This window comes from Salmo salar, chromosome 08 (assembly GCF_965601325.2).
Source record: "Salmo salar chromosome 08, fSalSal1, whole genome shotgun sequence".
Lineage (NCBI taxonomy): Eukaryota > Metazoa > Chordata > Actinopteri > Salmoniformes > Salmonidae > Salmo > Salmo salar.
In genome coordinates this window covers 16879434-16899039 of record NC_138298.1, presented here as the reverse complement: position 1 = coordinate 16899039, position 19606 = coordinate 16879434, and the positions used below count along the sequence as shown (strand labels likewise).

The following is a 19606-nucleotide window of genomic DNA, read 5'->3' as shown; positions in this document are numbered from 1 at the left end:
ACATTGTTCTTTCTAAACAAGGCTGCTCTCAGCTTAAAAGATACTGGTCATAGCAGATATGTGTAATGTAATAAGCTGTACCTTATTTCAAATAACAGTGCACATACTTTTTTCATTTAACCATACCCTTTGATGACTATTTAACAGTCGGATGGCCTGGAGATGTAAGCTGGTTTTCAGTCTCTCTGTCCCAGCTTTGATGCACCTGTACTGTCTCCACCTTCTAGATGGTAGCGGGGTGAACAGGCATCCTTGATGATCTTCCTGTGACATTGGGTGCTGTTGATGTCCTGGAGGGCAGGCAGTGTGCCAATGGGGATGCGTTGGGGCTAACTGCACCACCCTCTAGAGAGCCCTGCGGTTGCGGACGGCGCAATTGCCGTACCAGGCAGTGATACAGGATGCTCTCATTGGTGCATCTTTGGGGCCAAGCCAAATTTCTTCAACCTCATGAGGTCTATTTTTGTGTTTTTGTATGGATGTCATTTTTTCTTCCCCTTTCCTAAATGTTTTATTTTTTCTATGGTTTACCGCCCTGTACAGTAGGTGGCGGTATGCACCTTTAACAGTTGTTTGCAAACTGCCGTAATACCGAAGAAGAAAGTGAACAGTGACCGAGAACATTTTCCACGTTAAGCGTTTTTTGGTTCTTATTTAGACGTTTATTAACACCATTTAACTGCACAGCATCACATACTTACCTCATAATTCGCGTTGGAGACGGGACTTGGTTGATATATGTTATGTTGGTAACGCTAGCTAACTGCTAACAATGGCTAACTGTATGGTTTTTCACACTCAAATAGCCTCCATTATGGAGGTATTAGCGAATGCAGCCGTGGCAGAGGTCTGTAAACTCGTAGACGACGACTATGCAGTGTTTCGTTTAGAAATAACACAAAGCCAGAAAGAAAACAGGACATTGCGGAGGAAACTACAGCTACTGGAACTGAAGGTGGCACGGGAGCGCGCCCTTCCCAGTAGTGTCAAGATCCTCGACAGATACAGAGGAATGGCAAGAGGTACATTTAGCAGAAGGCTGAGGCTGCAGGGCCCTGTCGACCCGTTCCGCTCTGCGCATGTGTGACTTTAAATGTGTTAACCATAATTGGGTCTTGGTCCGTTTTTGGATAGTATGGTATAATTCCACTGATTATTTAGGTATCTTGCAAAGACAATATCATATTCTAACCAGATTATTGATTAGCTGCATTTACTATTATTTACTAATTGAAAACAATATGACGCATGGAACATAATCAATCGATCTATAAATAGTACATCAATAAGTTATGCTTAGTGTTACATCCTTGCCAATTCCCGACAGTGAGTACGTTGACATGCACAGTAATATTTCGATATTAAACTGATTATGGCAGTAGGCCGATTATGCGATAATCATGTAAACACACTGTTTATGTTAATCGGCATAATGTCCAATCGAATTAAGCATACGCCAATTAAATCATCTGGTTTTCTGAGCAATCTTTAATATTATTAGAGCATGTAAACACCTTAATCAGCGTTGTGGCTGTGTATTTGATCTGCCATGTGTTAGCAACAGCCGAGAGAACCTCCCTCTACACAAGTGAAGTCTGATTGATTGCCTTAATTCTGCTGTCAAACTTTTTAATTATGCAATCCAACATTTTTACTGGATATGTGTGCAACAAAAGTTCAACATTCACCTTTTCCTACTAGTTTTGTCAAGTCTATGCATACAATATGATGTATATGTTGGAGATACCCAATGTGTGCACCACACAGAACACTGCAACAGCAATGCTGTGAGGCAAATGATACGTTCCAATGGGAATGAATGTACTTCTGGTGTCCCAAAACCCAATGACAATGTCGGTGTAATGGAGGCGTGAGTTCTGAACAACTGAAAGTATGCATCTTAGAAGTAGTTTTCACATTACAAACTTTATATGTCTGAACTCTGAATCAAATATGCTGCCCAAAAATAACATGCGGTAGAGCATTTATTTTGATTGGCAATTTTCTACATTCATCAGAGTGCCATCAGGTAGTGTGATATCAGATGTCTCCATGTAAAGAGGATTATTAGGGAAATCGTTGTTCTTGCAAAACATGTCTACGTTTTAATCAAACTATTATATTAATCTGTACGGAAGTCCAGAGAGGACATCGACGATCACAACTTCATGACCACGACATAACAAAAGTAGTTTTGTAGAGCTCACGAGATATACTATAAATAGGAGTGGACACATTGATGATAGATTGACAGTGTGGCTGAGGTGATTGCTACACTGAGGGATGGTACATTTCATACCAACATCATGCTTTCATTTGTGTTTGGAGCTCATTATCAGTTTATAAGTTAGAATGTTAGCAAGCTAAATGTCCCTTACCTTGAGCTAAGAGCTCGTGGGGCCTCTATGCCCTGAACGAGCACATTCCCCCAGGCTGTTTGCCACCCCCAAGACCACAGTCAATCGCCTGCAAGCAACAACGCAGCTACAGAGCCTTCAAAAATTATTCACACCACTTGACTTATTCCATATTTTGTTGTTACAGGCTGAATTTTCTCACGGATCTACACACAAAACCCCATAATGACAAAGTGAAAACATGTTTTTAGAAATGTTTGCTAATTTATAGAAAATGTAAATACAGAAATATCTAATTTACCTAAGTATTCACATATCTGAGTCAATACTTTCAAGAAGCACCTTTGGAAGCGATTACAGCTGTGAGTCTAAGTCTCTAAGAGCTTTTCACACCTGGATTGTGCAACATTTGCCCATTATTCTTTTCAAAATTCTTCAAGCTCTGTCAAATTCGTTGTTTGTCATTGCTAGAAACCATTTTTAAGTCTTTCCATAGATTTAAGTAGATTCATGTCAAAACTGTAACTCGGCCACTCAGGACATCCACTGTCTTCTTGGTAAGCAACTCCAGTGTAGATTTGGCCTTCTGTTTTAAGTTATTCTCCAGCTGAAAGGTGAATTCATCTCCCAGTGTCTGGTGGACAGCAGACTGAAACAGGTTTTCCTCTTGGATTTTACTTGTGCTTAGCTCCATTCCGTTTCTTTTTTTATCCTGAAAAACTCCCCAGCCCTTAACAATTACAAGCTTAACCATAATATGATGCACCCACCACTGTGTGTGAAAATATGGAGAGTGGTACTCAGTAATGTGTTATATTTGGGGCAAATCCAATACAACACTTTGTATTCAGGACAAAAAGTGTATTGCTTTGACACATTTTTTTTCTGTATTATTTAGTGCCTTGTTGCAAACAGGATGCATGTTTTGGAATATTTGTATTCTGTACAGGCTTCCTTCTTTTCACTCTTTCATTTAGGTTAGTATTGTGGAGTAATTACAATGGTGTTGATCCATCCTCAGTTTTCTCCTCCTGTAGCTGTTTTAAAGTCACCTTTGGCCTCATGGTGAAATCCCTGAGTGTTTTCCTTCCTCTCCGGCAACTGAGTTCTTTGTAGTAACTGGGTGTACTGGGTGTACACCATCCAAAGTGTAATTAATAACTTCACCATGCTCAAAGGGATATTCAATGTCTGCTTTTTTCATATAATTGTATCTACCAATAGGTGTCCTTCTTTGTGATGCATTGGAAAACCTCCCTGGTCTTTGTGGTTGAATCTGTGTTTGAAATGTACTGCTCGACTGAGGGACCTTACAATTATCTGTATGTGTGGGGTACAGAGTTTGAGGTAGTCATTTAAAAATCATGTTAACTTATTATGTGACTTGTTAAGCACATTTTTACTCCTGAACTTATTTAGGCTTGCCATAACAAAGGGGTTGAATACTTAATGACTCAAGACATATCAGATTTACATTTTTGTTAACTTGTAAAAATGTCAAAAAACACAATTCCACTTTGACATTACGGGGTATTGTGTGTCGGCCGGTGACAAAAAAAATACATCTAAATTGAATCCATTTCAAATTCAGGCTGTAACAAAATGTGGAAAATGTCAAGGGGTGTGAAGGCACTGTAACTTGTCTAGAAGGCCAGCATCCCGGAGTTGCCTCTTCACTGTTGATGTTGAGACTGGTGTTCTGTGGGGAATATTTAATACAATTGCCAGTTGAGGACTTGTGAGGCATCTGTTTCTCAAACTAGACACTCTAGCTGTGCTGTGCTAACATAATTGATCATTAGAAAACCCTTTTGCAATTATCTTTTCAAAATGATAAACGTGGATTAGCTAACACAATGTGCCATTGGAACACAGGAGTGATGGTTGCTGATAATGGGCCTCTGTTCACCTATGTAGATTTTCATTAAAAAATCTGCCGTTTCCAGCTACAATAGTCTACAACATTAACAATGTCTAGACTGTATTTCTGCTCAATTTGATGTTATTTTAATGGACAAAAAATGTGCTTTTCTTTCAAAAATAAGGACATTTTAAGTGACTCCAAACTTTTGAACGGTAGTGTATGTCCTCTCTGGACTTCCATAAATCTGACTATCCACAATAATCACATTATTGTATTATTGTGTGCATGTAACTGTACTCTGTGTCAAAATGGTCAATAGAGTTGAGCATTGACAGTAGCTAACCTAACCATCTCTTTTCAACCCAATCACTCTCTCAGGTGAAGGACATCTCACTGGAGGCCACAGGAGCTTTGTGAAGCCAGCAGGACACAATACATGGAGAGGTGACCAACCAATCACTGTTGATGAGGGGAGTGGAACCTCAACCCAGCACATTATAGTGATCGAGGTTAGTGTAATAGTATTACATCAAAATGGCCAGTTTATTTTAGAAAGGCTTCCCTCAGCTATTCACTTCCTTACATGTACATCCTCATTTATCTGCCATAGAGGAGCTTGTGAGACTTCCTTACTACATTGTTATCCAATTTAACTCATGTACCGGTATTAACCTCCTCTTTTCTTGTGTCAGTCTGCAGAGGCAGCAGGTCCTGGGGTCAAGCTGGAGAGGTCTGAAGGAGATGGGGACCCACGGCAAAGCAGAGACATCCAGCCTGGAGCAGCTGGGGCGCCCCCTGTAGCCACAGAGGACCCCACCACCACCCCAGCGTCCCCCAGGACCCGATGCAGCATCATGGAGGTCAGTGGAACGCCGAACGCCGCCCTCAAGTCAGAGACAAACACAGAAACAGAGACTTTAACAGGGCTGGGGCGACTGGACTGTCCTGCTCCTCGCTCAGAGTATTTACTTCACGGGAACCTGAGCCCGAGGACAGTTCTGTCCCATCGGGACTCAGGTGATGCGGTACAGACTTGCAATGATCTGTCCTGTTCATATGCTACAGAGACAGAGATTATACCTGGTGACATGCCTGTGGTATTAGATACACAGACTAATCCAATGAGAGGGGACTGGAACCAGTACAGTAGTAGTGTATACTCTGAAGGGTCCCTAGATAAGAAAGGAGAGGGTCTGGTCGCAGATGAGGTGACTGTGAAAGTGGAGGATGACGCTCCTCTGACATGGAATGCAGACGAGACTCGGTTACGAGGAGGACACTCGCATGGTAACGCTAGTGACTTCTTAGACTACAGGGAAAGCTTAGAGACCAATCTAAATGTTGTGACCCATTCCCCTTTTCACTCACTCAGGGATCGTGACCCAGTGTCCACATCGATGGGGCCTTCTGATTCACACGGCTGCGTCCTTTTTGATCAGGTGCTGAACTCAAACGACAGGACTAGGGCCCAGGCTCAGGGAGGGGGAGCCACATCAGGCAATAGTAAAGTGAAACGGTTCCTCTGCATGTTCTGTAACAAAGGCTTCAGCTGCCTACAGAAGGTGGAGATCCACCAGAGGGTCCACACAGGGGTGAAACCCTACAGCTGTACCCAGTGTGATATGCGCTTCGCTGAGGCTGGCAGCCTGAAGAGGCACCAGAGGGTCCACACAGGGGAGAAACCCTTCAGCTGTACCCAGTGTCATATGCGCTTTTCCCACTCGTCCAGCCTGAAGAGGCACCATAGGGTCCACAACCCTACATCTGCCCCCAGTGTGAGAAGAGGTTCTCCCACCAGAACCAGGTGAAAATGCATCTGAAGGTCCACACGGGAGAAAGGCCATTCACCTCTACCCACTGCAGGAAGAGCTTTTCAGAGAGGCGCTACCTCAGGATACACCAGCAGAGTAAACATTCCACTCGATAGCTTCTGACGTTTAGCTCAAACCCTGCATTAAAGACAAAGATTAATTGTTATTGTTGTCAGCAGATAAGACCCACAGATGCATTTGGAATCAAGAGATGAACAGATTTCAGTGTTGAATATTCCTGGGTAGAATATTTCATCAAGACACTGTGTGATATATAAGACTAAAAAGTCTGTCACATATTGTGTTTGTACTGTGTAGGCTATATGATGTTCACAAATGCCTATTTCATTACTTCCATTCAACTACTTTCCCAAGACTCTTTTAATGGAAAAATGATTGCGGTTTATCAAATTAATGGAGATTTTTAGTTTAGACGTGTATGTGTGGTTTTCATATGGTGTATTTAACACTTGTTTATTTAATAAACACAAAATGGGCCTTTTCATTCTTAGACTTTCATTGCGACTCGTTTTGGCCCTGTACTCCAGCACTTTGGATTTGAAAATGACTGAGGTTAATATGTAGACTTTCAGCTTTAATTTGAGCATATGTATTTTCATCCATATAACCTTTTAGAATTTTCTGCACTTTTTGTACATAGTCCCCCCTTTTTAGAGGACCAAAAGTATTGTAAATTCATTTAAGTGTATTGAAGTAGTCAAGTTTAGTATTTGATCCCATATTCAATGATTACATCAAGCTTGTGACTCTACAAACTTATTGGATGCATTTGCTGTTTGTTTTGTTTGTTTCATATTATTTGATGCGTCTTTCACTCATTATTCAAGATTCATTCAGGATTATCTGTAATCATGGTAGCATCCACATTAATATATACAGTTGAAGTCGGAAGTTTACATACAGTGAGGGAAAAAAGTATTTGATCCCCTGCTGATTTTGTACATTTGCCCACTGACAAAGAAATGATCAGTCTATAATTTTAATGTTATAAATTGATTTGCATTTTAATGAGGGAAATAAGTATTTGACCCTCTCTCAATCAGAAAGATTTCTGGCTCCCAGGTGTCTTTTATACAGGTAACGAGCTGAGATTAGGAGCACACTCTTAAAGGGAGTGCTCCTAATCTCAGTTTGTTACCTGTATAAAAGACACCTGTCCACAGAAGCAATAATTCAATCAGATTCCAAACTCTCCACCATGGCCAAGACCAACGAGCTCTCCAAGGATGTCAGGGACAAGATTGTAGACCTACACAAGGCTGGAATGGGCTACAAGACCATCGCCAAGCAGTTTGGTGAGAAGGTGACAACAGTTGGTGCGATTATTCGCAAATGGAAGAAACACAAAAGAACTGTCAATCTCCCTCGGCCTGGGGCTCCATGCAAGATCTCACCTCGTGGAGTTGCAATAATCATGAGAACGGTGAGGAATCAGCCCAGAACTACACGGGAGGATCTTGTCAATGATCTCAAGGCAGCTGGGACCATAGTCACCAAGAAAACAATTGGTAACACACTACGCAGTGAAGGACTGAAATCCTGCAGCGCCTGCAAGGTCCCCCTGCTCAAGAATACATATACATGCCCGTCTGAAGTTTGCCAATGAACATCTGAATGATTCAGAGGACAACTGGGTGAAAGTGTTGTGGTCAGATGAGACCAAAATGGAGCTCTTTGGCATCAACTCAACTCGCCGTGTTTGGAGGAGGAGGAATGCTGCCTATGATCCCAAGAACACCATCCCCACCGTCAAACATGGAGGTGGAAACATTATGCTTTGGGGTGTTTTTCTGGGGACAGGACAACTTCACCGCATCAAAGGGACGATGGACGGGGCCATGTACCGTCAAATCTTGGGTGAGAACCTCCTTCCCTCAGCCAGGGCATTGAAAATGGGTCGTGGATGGGTATTCCAGCATGACAATGACCCAATACACACGGCCAAGGTAACAAAGGAGTGGCTTAAGAAGAAGCACATTAAGGTCCTGGAGTGGCCTAGCCAGTCTCCAGACCTTAATCCCATAGAAAATCTGTGGAGGGAGCTGAAGGTTCGAGTTGCCAAACGTCAGCCTTGAAACCTTAATTACTTGGAGAAGATCTGCAAAGAGGAGTGGGACAAAATCCCTCCTGAGATGTGTGCAAACCTGGTGGCCAACTACAAGAAACGTTTGACCTCTGATTGCCAACAAGGGTTTTGCCACCAAGTACTAAGTCATGTTTTGCAGAGGGGTCAAATACTTATTTCCCTCATTAAAATGCAAATCATTTTATAACATTTTTGACATGCGTTTCTCTGGATTTTTTGGGTTATTTTGTCTCTCGCTGTTCAAATAAACCTACCATTAAAATTATAGACTGATCATTTCTTTGTCAGTGGGCAAACGTACAAAATCAGCAGGGGATCAAATACTTTTTTCCCTCACTATATTTCTCCCTTACCTTGCTCCCCCATCTTTAGCCCACTCAGCAGATCAATGCTCTCTGATCCATCTTGTATGGTCTCTTATTTGATTAGCAGCAGATCAGGCTTCCTATACTACATGTCAAATAAAATAAAATGTTATTGGTCACATACACATGGTTAGTAGATGTTAATGCGAGTGTAGCAAAATGCTCTTACAGTCTACTGACTGTAAGAGAAACCGAGTAAGAGGATGTTTGATCAAGAAATATGATATGAGCACCCTGCTATGGAGCATCTTCTGATTGGGCAATGAGGGATTGCTATGAGTACTATGCAAACATGTTAGTTGATTTGATTACTTGACACTCTTTAATGGTGTGATAATTGAAAGGCATGGTCCCACACTTAGGATACAATGTATCAAGATTTGGGCCCGTATCCACAAAAAGTCTCAGAGTAGGTGCTGATCGATGATCAGTTCCCTACCTGTCTATATAGTCTTATTCATTATGATCTAAAAGGCACTCCTACTCTGAGAGGCTTTTTGAAAACGGGCCCTGACCGAATACCATTCAGCCAGTAGTTCACAATAGGCTCACCTCAGTGTGACTGTGTGTGGTTCTGTGCTGCTTAACTGGCTCCTATGTGGGTTCAGGAGGAGGTGTAGTCTGGTTGTCCTCCATGACCATGTTCCCCTCAGGCTTTCCCAGACCCTCCTCACACCCCTCTTTCACCAGCAGCACCTCTGGACCCTCCTCCTGGAAAAGAGAGGTGATACAGATTACACAGACATGCACTCCTTCAGGTACGCACACACAGATAATAAACACACTTTCAACATGGAGTGTTTACCCATCTCCACTACGCTTGAGTTCTATACTGTAGTTATATAATTACTTGCTATTTGTAAACCCATCATGGTGTTGTGAATAAAAAGAAATCAGCTGAAGCCTGGTAAAGATCCATCCAGTCCTGCTAGTTATAGACCTATTGCACTTACATAAAATCTCTGTAAACTAATAGAAAAGTAGATTGTGGTTTGATTGCTGCATTATCTGGAACATAGGGGTCTATTAAGTCCATCTCAGAGTGTATTCAGAAAAAGGTCTACCCTTGATGCATTGGTTACAGTTAGTACCTAGGTGACCAAAGCTTTGGCAATGAAGGAAGTGATGTCAATAGTATATTTTGACACATAAAAAGCATATGATACAATGTGGAGGGAAGGTCTACTGATTACACTGAATGGCATGTGTATAGGTGGGAGAATGTACAACTGGATTAGGGATTTGTTTGACCGAACCTTCCAGGTCAGGTTGGAATCGGAGTTATCAAGAGAATATGAGGTGGAAAATGGAACTCCAGATGGTAGCACCATTAGTCCCACCTTATTCACGTTGATGATATCTTAGGGAATATCGGACAGGGTATGGGGCGGCCTTAAAGGCAGATGATGGTGCCATTGTAATAGATAACAGGCAAGGAGCTGTTTTAGCAGCAGAGGAATGATCCTTATCATGGTGTTTCAAGTTATCTGTATCTAAACCATGTTCGCGAAACAAAAAGATAAAGGAAGATGTCAGTGTTTGATTATATGGACAATGATTGGAAAGGGTAACAGAATTTAAGTATTTGGGGCTATGGTTTGATAAAAGGCTTACATGGAGGTGTCATGTTACATGTATTGAGACTAAATGTAAGAAAGTATTCAATCTTATGAGGACAACAGTTGGGCATGACTGGGGGGCAGATAGGCAATCTTTTGGCCCAAAGATCGGGAAAAGGGTTGATGAATATGAACTCTGGGACCTTGTTATTGGGCCATCTGTGGCAATAGGAAATGTGCCACTGTGGTTTTATACAAGATTATACAGTATGTTGATATTAGTCTTATCCAACGTTTCCTAAACTCAGTCCTCGGGACTCCAAAGAGGGCACGTTTTGGTTTTTGCTCTAGCACTACACTAAGCCTACTGGATGACAAATAGTTTTTCACCATGCAGAATAACTTTTCCCTACATAACATAGGTACAGCAGATCCCCTTATTGTATGGGACACTTTTAAATGTCAATCAAATCAATCAAATATATTTATAAAGCCCTTCTTACATCAGCTGATATCACAAAGTGCTGTACAGAAACCCAGCCTAAAACCCCAAACAGCAAGCAATGCAGGCGTAGAAGCACGGTGGCTAGGAAAAACTCCCTAGAAAGGCAGGAACCTAGGAAGAAACCTAGAGAGGAACCAGACTATGAGGGGTGGCCAGTCCTTTTCTGGCTGTGCCGGGTGGAGATTATAACAGAACATGGCCAAGATGTTCAAATGTTCATAGATGACCAGCAGAGTCATATAATAATAATCACAGTGGTTGTAGAGGGTGCAACAGGTCAGTACCTCAGGAGTAAATGTCAGTTGGCTTTTCATAGCTGATCATTGAGTATCTCTACCGCTCCTGCTGTCTCTAGAGAGTTGAAAACAGCAGGTCTGGGACAGGTAGCACGTCCGGTAAAATGGCATAAGGAGTTTATCTTAAAAAGGAAAAAGAGGAACTAACAGTACAAATAGATAGCTATAAAAACAGTACCATAGAGGGACAGAATAAGTTAGAGGAAAAACAAATAGAAATGGAGGAACTTATTCAAGAAAGATCAAGTGTAATATATTATAAAAATAAAGCGAACTGGATCGAATATGGGAAAAATGCACCAAATATTTGTTTTATCTTCAACATAGAAATTATTCACCAACTTACAGTTTGAAGGAGGAAGCAAAGTACTTTAAGCATATGTTTTAATTTCAGTCTTCTCCATTAAAAAGGTATTGTAGGATATTATTCATCCTAATTAGACAGGTGTTTTACATGGACAATACATTGGAGATAATATACAGTGCATTCGGAAGGTATTCAGACCCCATGACTTTTTCCACATTTTGTTACGTTACAGCCTTATTCTAAAATTGATTAAAATGTTTTTTTTCCCTCATCAATCTACACAAAATAACCCATAATAAAGCTAAAACTGTTTTTTAAAATCATTTTAAAAGGCTTATGTAAATAATACTAATGTAAATAAGGTATGTTTTTTATTTTTAATACATTTGCAAAAATGTCTAAACCTGTTTTCGCTTTGTCATTATGGGGTATTGTGTGTAGATTGATGTGGAAAAACCCCAATTTAAATAGATTTTAGAATAAGGCTGTAACATAACAAAAGGGGGGGGGGGGGAAATCAATGGGTCTGAATACTTTCCAAATGCACATTAAGACAAATACTGGAAACAAAAGAACACTATGACATTTTTTTGGAGGGGGAAACCAGGTCTGGTATTCCTTTGGTAAAGGCCTTTGATAAAGTACGACTGGAATTTATATATAAAACGCCTGGACTATTTTAATTTGAGAATCTCTTATACAATGGGTTAAAGTTATGTATAGTAAAAACAGCAGTAAAATAGTAAATAATGGCTACTTCTCTGAAAGTATTAAATTGTCAAGAGGAGTAAAACAAGGTTGTCCACTATCGGCATATCTATTTATTGCCATCGAAATGCTAACTTTTAAAATCAGATCCAACAATAATATCAAGGGGCTAGAAATCCAGGGCTTAAAAACAAAGGTGTCATTGTACGCTGATGATTCATGTTTTCTTTTAAATCCGTAATTTCAATCCCTGCACAGCCTCTTAAAGGATCTAGATAATTTGTCTAACCTCTCTGGATTATAACCAAATTATGATAAATGCCATATTACATCTTTTAAAAAAAAGTACTTTTACATTACTGTGTAGTTTCCCAATAAAATGATCCGACAGTGAAGCGGACATACTCGGTATTCACATCGTGAAATAAATAAATTCTCACTACGATACATTTTAATAGAAAGTTAGCCAGATTAGATAAGATTTTGCTACCATGGAAAGGACAACACCTGTCTATTTGTGGAAAAATCACCCTGATTAATTCTTTAGTCATATCCCAGTTTACCCATTTATTTATGGGAAAATCACCCTGACTAATTCTTTAGTCATATCCCAGTTTACCCATTTATTTATGTTCCACTTTATTTGGAATGGCAAGCCAGGCAAAATTAAAATGGGCCTATTTCTATTATGAATATGAATTCGGAGGGCAGAAATGATTAAATATGAAAACATAGGACCTCTCACTAAAGGCTTCAGTCATACAAAAACTATACTTAAATCCTAGCTGGTTCTCCAGCAGATATGTAAAAATGGCTCATTTTGTGTTCAAGAATGGCCTTTTTCCATTCATTCAGATTGCAACCTCTCACTTTCAGTTATTTGAAAATGAAAAGATCTCCATAATATCGCTATTTTTAAAACAAGCAATAGAAAGCTGGTTGCAATTTAAATTTAATCCACCAGAAAAAAAAACAGAACAAATATTAGAACAAATACATGACCAAAAGTATGTGGACACCTGCTCGTCGAACATCTCATTCCAAAATCATGGGCATTAATATGGAGTTGGTCCCCCCTTTGCTGCTTTAACAGCCTCCACTCTTCTGGGAAGGCTTTCCACTAGATGTTGAAACATTGCTGCGGGGACTTGCTTCCATTCAGCCACGAGCATTAGTGAGGTCGAGCACTGATGTTGGGCGATTAGGCCTGGCTCGCAGTCGGTGTTCCAATTCATCCCAAAGGCTTGTGTGGCCTACCACTTTGTGGCTGAGCCGTTGTTGCTCCTAGACGTTTCCACTTCACAATAACAGCATTTACATTTGACCGGAGTAGCTCTTGCAGGGCAGAATTTTGACTGACTTGTTGGAAAGGTGACATTCTGTGACGGTGCCACGTTAAAAGTCACTGAGCTCTTCAGTAAGGCCATTCTACTGCCAATGTTTGTCTATGGAGATTGCATGGCGGTGTGCTCGATTTTATACACCTGTAAGCAACAGGTGTGGCTGAAATAGCCGAATCCACTAATTTAAAGGGGTGTCCACATACACTACCGTTCAAAAGTTTGGGGTCACTTAGAAATGAAAAACATACATGAAATGAGTTGAAAAATTAATAGGAAATATAGTCAAGATGTTGACAAGGTTATAAATAATGATTTTTAATTGAAATAATAATTGTCGTTCAAACTTTGCTTTCATCAAAGAATCATTTGCAGCAATTGCAGACTTTTAGCATTCTAGTTGTCAATGTGTTGAGGTAATCTGAAGAGATTTCACCCCATGCTTTCTGAAGCACCTCCCACAAGTTGGATTGGCTTGATGGCCACTTCTTACGGTCAAGCTGCTCCCACAACAGCTCAATAGGGTTGAGATCTGGGGACTGTGCTGGCCACTCCATTATAGACAGAATACCAGCTGACTGCTTCTTCCATAAATAGTTCTTGCATAGTTTGGAGCTGTGCTGTGGGTCATTGTCCTGTTGTAGGAGGAAATTGGCTCCAATTAAGCGCCGTCCACAGGGTATGGCATGGCGTTGCAAAATGGAGTGATAGCCTTCCTTCTTCAAGATCCCTTTTACCTTGTACAAATCTCCCACTTTACCACCAACAAAGCACCCCCAGACCATCACATTGCCTCCACCATGCTTGACAGATGGCGTCAAGCACTCCTCCAGCATCTTTTCATTTTTTCTGCATCTCACAAATGTTCTTCTTTGTGATCTGAACACCTCAAACTTAGATGTCTGTCCATAACACTTTTTTCCAATCTTCCTGTGTCTGTGTTCTTTTGCCCATCTTAAACTTTTTTTTTTATTGGTCTGAGATATTGCTTTTTCTTTGCAACTCTGCCTAGAAGGCCAGCATCCCGGAGTCGCCTCTTCACTGTTGACGTTGAGACTGGTGTTTTGCGGGTAATATTTAATAAAGCTGCCAGTTGAGGACTTGTGAGGCGTCTGTTTCTCAAACTAGACACTAATGTACTTGTCCTCTTGCTCAGTTTCGCACCGGGGCCTCCCACTGTTTCTATTCTAGTCAGAGACAGTTTCCGCTGTTCTGTGAAGGGAGTAGTACACCGCGTTGTACGAGATCTGCAGTTTCTTGGCAATTTATCGCATGGAATAGCCTTAACTTCTCAGAACAATAATAGACTGATGAGTTTCAGCAGAAAGTACATTGTTTCTGGCCATTTTGAGCCTGTAATCGAACACACAAATGCTGATGCTCCAGATACTCAACTAGTCTAAAGAAGGCTAGTTTTATTGCTTCTCTAATCAGCACAACAGTTTTCAGCTGAGCTAACATAATTGCAAAAGGGTTTTCTAATGATCAATTAGCCTTTTAAAATGATAAACTTGGACAAACACAACGTGCCATTGGAACAAAGGAGTGATGGTTGCTGATAATGGGCCTATTTACACCTATGTAAATATACCATGAAAAATCTGCCGGTTCCAGCTACAATAGTCATTTACAACATGAACAATGTCTACACTGTATTTCTGATCAATTTGATGTTATTTTAATGGACAAAATGTTTTGCTTTTCTTTCAAAAACAAGGACATTTCTAAGTGACCCCAAACTTTTGAACGGTAGTATACGTTTGTATATATCGTTTATTATGGTTAAATTCAAATATACTAATCGATTAAAATAAAAATGGAACATTTTTAAAAACATTGTAATCTTTGTAAATTATATCATAAATAGGACTGGTGGAGTTGTCGCACATGCAGTTAACAAAAATATATGAAAATGTCTGCTCTATCCAAAATTACAACCAACTGATTGCAGCATTGCCACAAAAAATGGAGGAGGCAAGTGGAAAGGGGAGAAGGTAAGGAACTTGTCTGTCGGCCGTGCATTAAAGACCAACATTTGCTAAAGATAATTGTGATAAATAAAAAAGTAAACCAGTTTAATTTGAGGACCAAAAAATGTACAGCTGCACCATACAAAATAGTTCTGGATGTACTGATTCCATGGCACATGGTTTATGAACTGATACACAAAATGACGCCGGATTCAAATCAATTTAAATTATTATACAGAATTCTTGCAACCAATGGAATGTTAGTGGCTTACGAAAGTATTCACCCCCCTTGGTATTTTTCCTATTTTGCTGCCTTACAACCTGGAGTTAACTTTAATTCTATTTTTTTGGGGGGGGTTATCATTTGATTTACACAACATGCCTACTACTTTGAAGATGCAAAATATTTTTTGTGTAACAAACAAATAAGACAAAAAAACTGAAGTTGAGCGTGCATAACTATTCACCCACCCAAAGTCAATACTTTGTAGAGCCACCTTTTGCAGCAATTACAGCTGCAAGTCTCTTGGGGTATGTCTCTATAAGCTTGGCACATCTAGCCACTGGGATTTTTGCCCATTCTTCAAGGCAAAACTGCTCCAGCTCCTTCAAGCTGGTGTTCTCAATTGGTTTGAGGTCTGGGCTTTGACTAGGCCATTCAAATGGTTCCCCTTAAACCACTCGAGTGTTGCTTTGGCAGTATGCTTAGGATCATTGTTCTGCTGGAAGGTGAACCTCCGTCCCAGTCTCAAATCTCTGGAAGACTGAAACAGGTTTCCCCCTTATAGAGAATTTCCCTGTATTTAGCACCATCCATTATTCTTTCAATTCTGACCAGTCTCCCAGTCCCTTCCAATGAAAAACAAATCACAGCATGATGCTGCCACCACCATGCTTCACTGTGGGGATGGAGTTCTCGGGGTGATGAGAGGTGTTGGGTTTGCTTCAGACATAGAGTTTTCCTTGATGGCCAAAAAGCTACATTTTAGTCTCATCTGACCAGAGTACCTTCTTCCATATGTTTGGGGAGTCTCCCACATGTCTTTTAGCGAACACCAAACTCGTTTGCTGATTTTTTTTCTTTAAGCAATGGCTTTTTTCTGGCCACTCTTCCGTAAAGCCCAGCTCTGTGGAGTGTACGGCTTAGTGGTCCTATGGACAGATACTCCAATCTCTGCTGTGGAGCGTTGCAGCTCCTTCAGGGTTATCTTTGGTCTCTTTGTTGCCTCTCTGATTAATGCCCTCATTGCCTGGTCCGTGAGATTTGGTGGGCGGCCCTCTCTTGGCTGGTTTGTTGTGGTGCCATATTCTTTCTATTTTTTAATAATGATTTAATGGTGCTCCGTGGGATGTTCAAAGTTTGTGATATTTTTTTAACCCAACCCTGATCTGTACTTCTCCACAATTTTGTCCCTGATCTGTTTGGAGAGCTCCTTAGTCTTCATGGTGCCACTTGCTAAGTGATGTTGCAGACTCTGGGGCCTTTCAGAACAGGTGTATATATACTGAGATCATGTGACAGATCATGTGACACTTAAATAAAGTCCACCTGTGTGCAATCTAACTAATTATGTGACTTCTGAAGATAATTGGTTGCGCCAGATCTTATTTAGGGGCTTCATAGCAAAGGGGGTGAATACACACAGTATGCACCCACCACTTTTCTGTTTAAAATTTTTTAGATTTTTTTTAAACAAGGTATTTTTTTAATTTCACTTCACCAATTTGGACTATTTTGTGTATGTCCATTACATGAAATTTAAATTACAGGTTGTAATGCAACAAAATAGGAAAAACACTTTAAGGCACTGTATATATATGGGGGATACAACCATCCCAGCTCTGCAGATTTGCTGTGAAGAGACAGAATCATTAGACCCCTTGTTTTGGTACTACCCATAAGTAGCTTGTTTTTGGTTGGAGGTTCAGGAATGGTTGAAAAAATGCAACATTTACTTGGCGCTAACTCTGCAAATAGCACGGCTGGGTGATTTGATAAGTCATAATCAATAATTGAATAATACTATTAGCAAAGGTGTTTCTTTCATTTACAATCTGTAGAAACTGTGAGAATTGAAAGGTTCAGAACTTTTGTGAAACATCACAGCACAATGGAAAAATATATGGCAGCTGGAAATCCAAACTGGATGGTCTTCAGAGATAGATGGGAGGGGTTGGGGTAGCTGAAGGCTGGGTGTGAATACTAAAGTAAATTTGATTGCTGTATTTCATTTAATATACAATTTCTAAAAACATGTTTTCACTTTGTCATTATGGGGTATTTTGTGTAGATGGGTGAGAAATAAAAATCAAATTAATTTTGAATTCAGGCTGTAACAACTAAATGTGGAATAAATCATGGGGCATAGGGCTAGGGGGCAGTATTGACACGGCTGGATAAAAAAAACATACCCGATTTAATCTGGTTACCACTCCTACCCAGTAACTAGAATATGCATATACTTATTACATATGGATAGAAAACACCCTAAATTTTCTAAAACTGTTTGAATGGTGTCTGTGAGTATAACAGAACTCATTTGGCAGGCAAAACCCTGAGACATTTTCTGACAGGAAGTGGATACCTGATGTGTTGTATTACCTTTAAACCTATCCCATTGAAAAACACAGGGGCTGAGGAATATTTTGGCACTTCCTATTGCTTCCACTAGATGTCACCAGCCTTTACAAAGTGTTTTGAGTCTTCTGGAGGGAGATCTGACCGAACAAGATCCATGGAACGATGATGGCCCATTAGACACCTGGCGCGCGAGTTCATGTTGGGTACCCTCGTTCCAATACGTTATAAAAGAGTATGCATTCGTCCACCTTGAATATTATTCATGTTCTGGTTAAAAAAGGCCCTAATGATTTATGCTATACAACGTTTGACATGTTTGAACGAACGTAAATATATTTTTTCCCCTCGTTCATGACGAGAAGTCCGGCTGGCTTAGATCATGTGCTAACAAGACGGAGATTTTTGGACATAAATGATGAGCTTTTTTGAACAAAACTACATTCGTTATGGACCTGTGATACCTGGAAGTGACATCTGATGAAGAGAATCAAAGGTAATGGATTATTTACATAGTATTTTCGATTTTAGATCTCCCCAACATGACGTCTAGTCTGTATCGCAACGCGTATTTTTCTGGGCGCAGTGCTCAGATTATTGCAAAGTGTGATTTCCCAGTAAGGTTATTTTTAAATCTGGCAAGTTGATTGCGTTCAAGAGATGTAAATCTATAATTCTTTAAATGACAATATAATATTTTAATTATTTAATTTGTGACGCTGACTTGACTGCCGGTTATTGGAGGGAAACGATTTCCTCAACATCAATGCCATAGTAAAACGCTGTTTTTGGATATAAATATGAACTTGATAGAACTAAAAATGCATGCATTGTCTAACATAATGTCCTAGGAGTGTCATCTGATGGAGATTGTAAAAGGTTAGTGCATCATTTTAGCTGGTTTTATGGTTTTGGTGACCCTGTCTTTGAATTGACAAAACATTACACACAACTCTTGTAAATGTACTGTCCTAACATACTCTAAATTTATGCTTTCGCCGTAAAACCTTTTTGAAATCGTAAAACGTGGTTAGATTAAGGAGATGTTTATCTTTCAAAGGGTGTAAAATAGTTGTGTTTGAAAGAGGTTAATACTTTTTTGTACAATGTTTTTTTTTTTTACAATACATCCACATACAAATGCTCACAAACATTCACATCACCTCTGCCCAGACCCACCTGCTCGCTCTCTGCCAAATGGCCTCAAACTGCACCATTTTGTTTCTCTGTCGCCGGCACACTTTCAACATTTAGATAATACAGCATTTGACCTTTCCATTGCTGAAATGTGAAAAGTTATCCAAGAATTGTTCCATAGGGTTGTTAGTGAATGATATTGGTTCTTGTAGAACACGTTTCATTTTCTTCCATATTGTTAAAGTGTTCTTAACTATGAAGCTGTTAATGTTCTTGTCTATTTTCAAAGAAGAAAGCTAAGTGAAACGATTCTGGATATGAAGCAATTGTATTTCAATATTGAAGCCGTGGACTGCAAACATGTTCAACATATTTAGCAATAGATGGGCCTAGATTTTGTTATTTCGTTTCTGTAAGCTACTTATTAACAAACTAGTCTATACTGGAACATTGGATATAACGTTTATTTAAAGCTTTCAGGAATTTTTGCAGGATATTTGATTTGCATGAACTGATAAAAAAAAAAGGAGCCCACTAGAGTATGTAACTCCAACCAAACCTTCATTGATTTGATCTTGGTGTCTGATAAATCTAATATTTCTAAAAGTGGTGTCATTCCCTTGGGGATTAGTGATCATTCACTGCACAAAAAATATAAAATAAGCTCTCTGTCACAACACAATAACTGTGAGACCACTGAAA

At 40.0% G+C, this 19606-nt stretch overlaps 1 protein-coding gene across 1 annotated transcript; it reads left to right on the top strand.

Moving 5' to 3' along the window:
- Window positions 1-120: 120 nt before the first annotated feature.
- On the top strand, window positions 121-9422 carry LOC106610135 (uncharacterized). The gene is made up of 3 exons (XM_014209308.3): window positions 121-1022; window positions 4600-4730; window positions 4914-9422. Exons 1-3 carry the CDS (start codon window positions 773-775, stop codon window positions 6027-6029), a joined length of 1497 nt encoding a protein of 498 aa, XP_014064783.3. The 5' UTR covers window positions 121-772; the 3' UTR covers window positions 6030-9422.
- The last annotated feature ends 10184 nt before the right edge of the window (window positions 9423-19606 follow it).

What these genes read in the sequence shown, in the direction of transcription:
- LOC106610135 (XM_014209308.3), top strand. Translation starts at nt 773, where the DNA reads ATGGCTAACTGTATGGTTTTTCACACTCAAATAGCCTCCATTATGGAG. An exon ending in ATACAGAGGAATGGCAAGAG is followed by an intron (nt 1,023 to 4,599) that starts GTACATTTAGCA and finishes TCACTCTCTCAG; the next exon opens with GTGAAGGACATCTCACTGGA. An exon ending in AGCACATTATAGTGATCGAG is followed by an intron (nt 4,731 to 4,913) that starts GTTAGTGTAATA and finishes TTCTTGTGTCAG; the next exon opens with TCTGCAGAGGCAGCAGGTCC.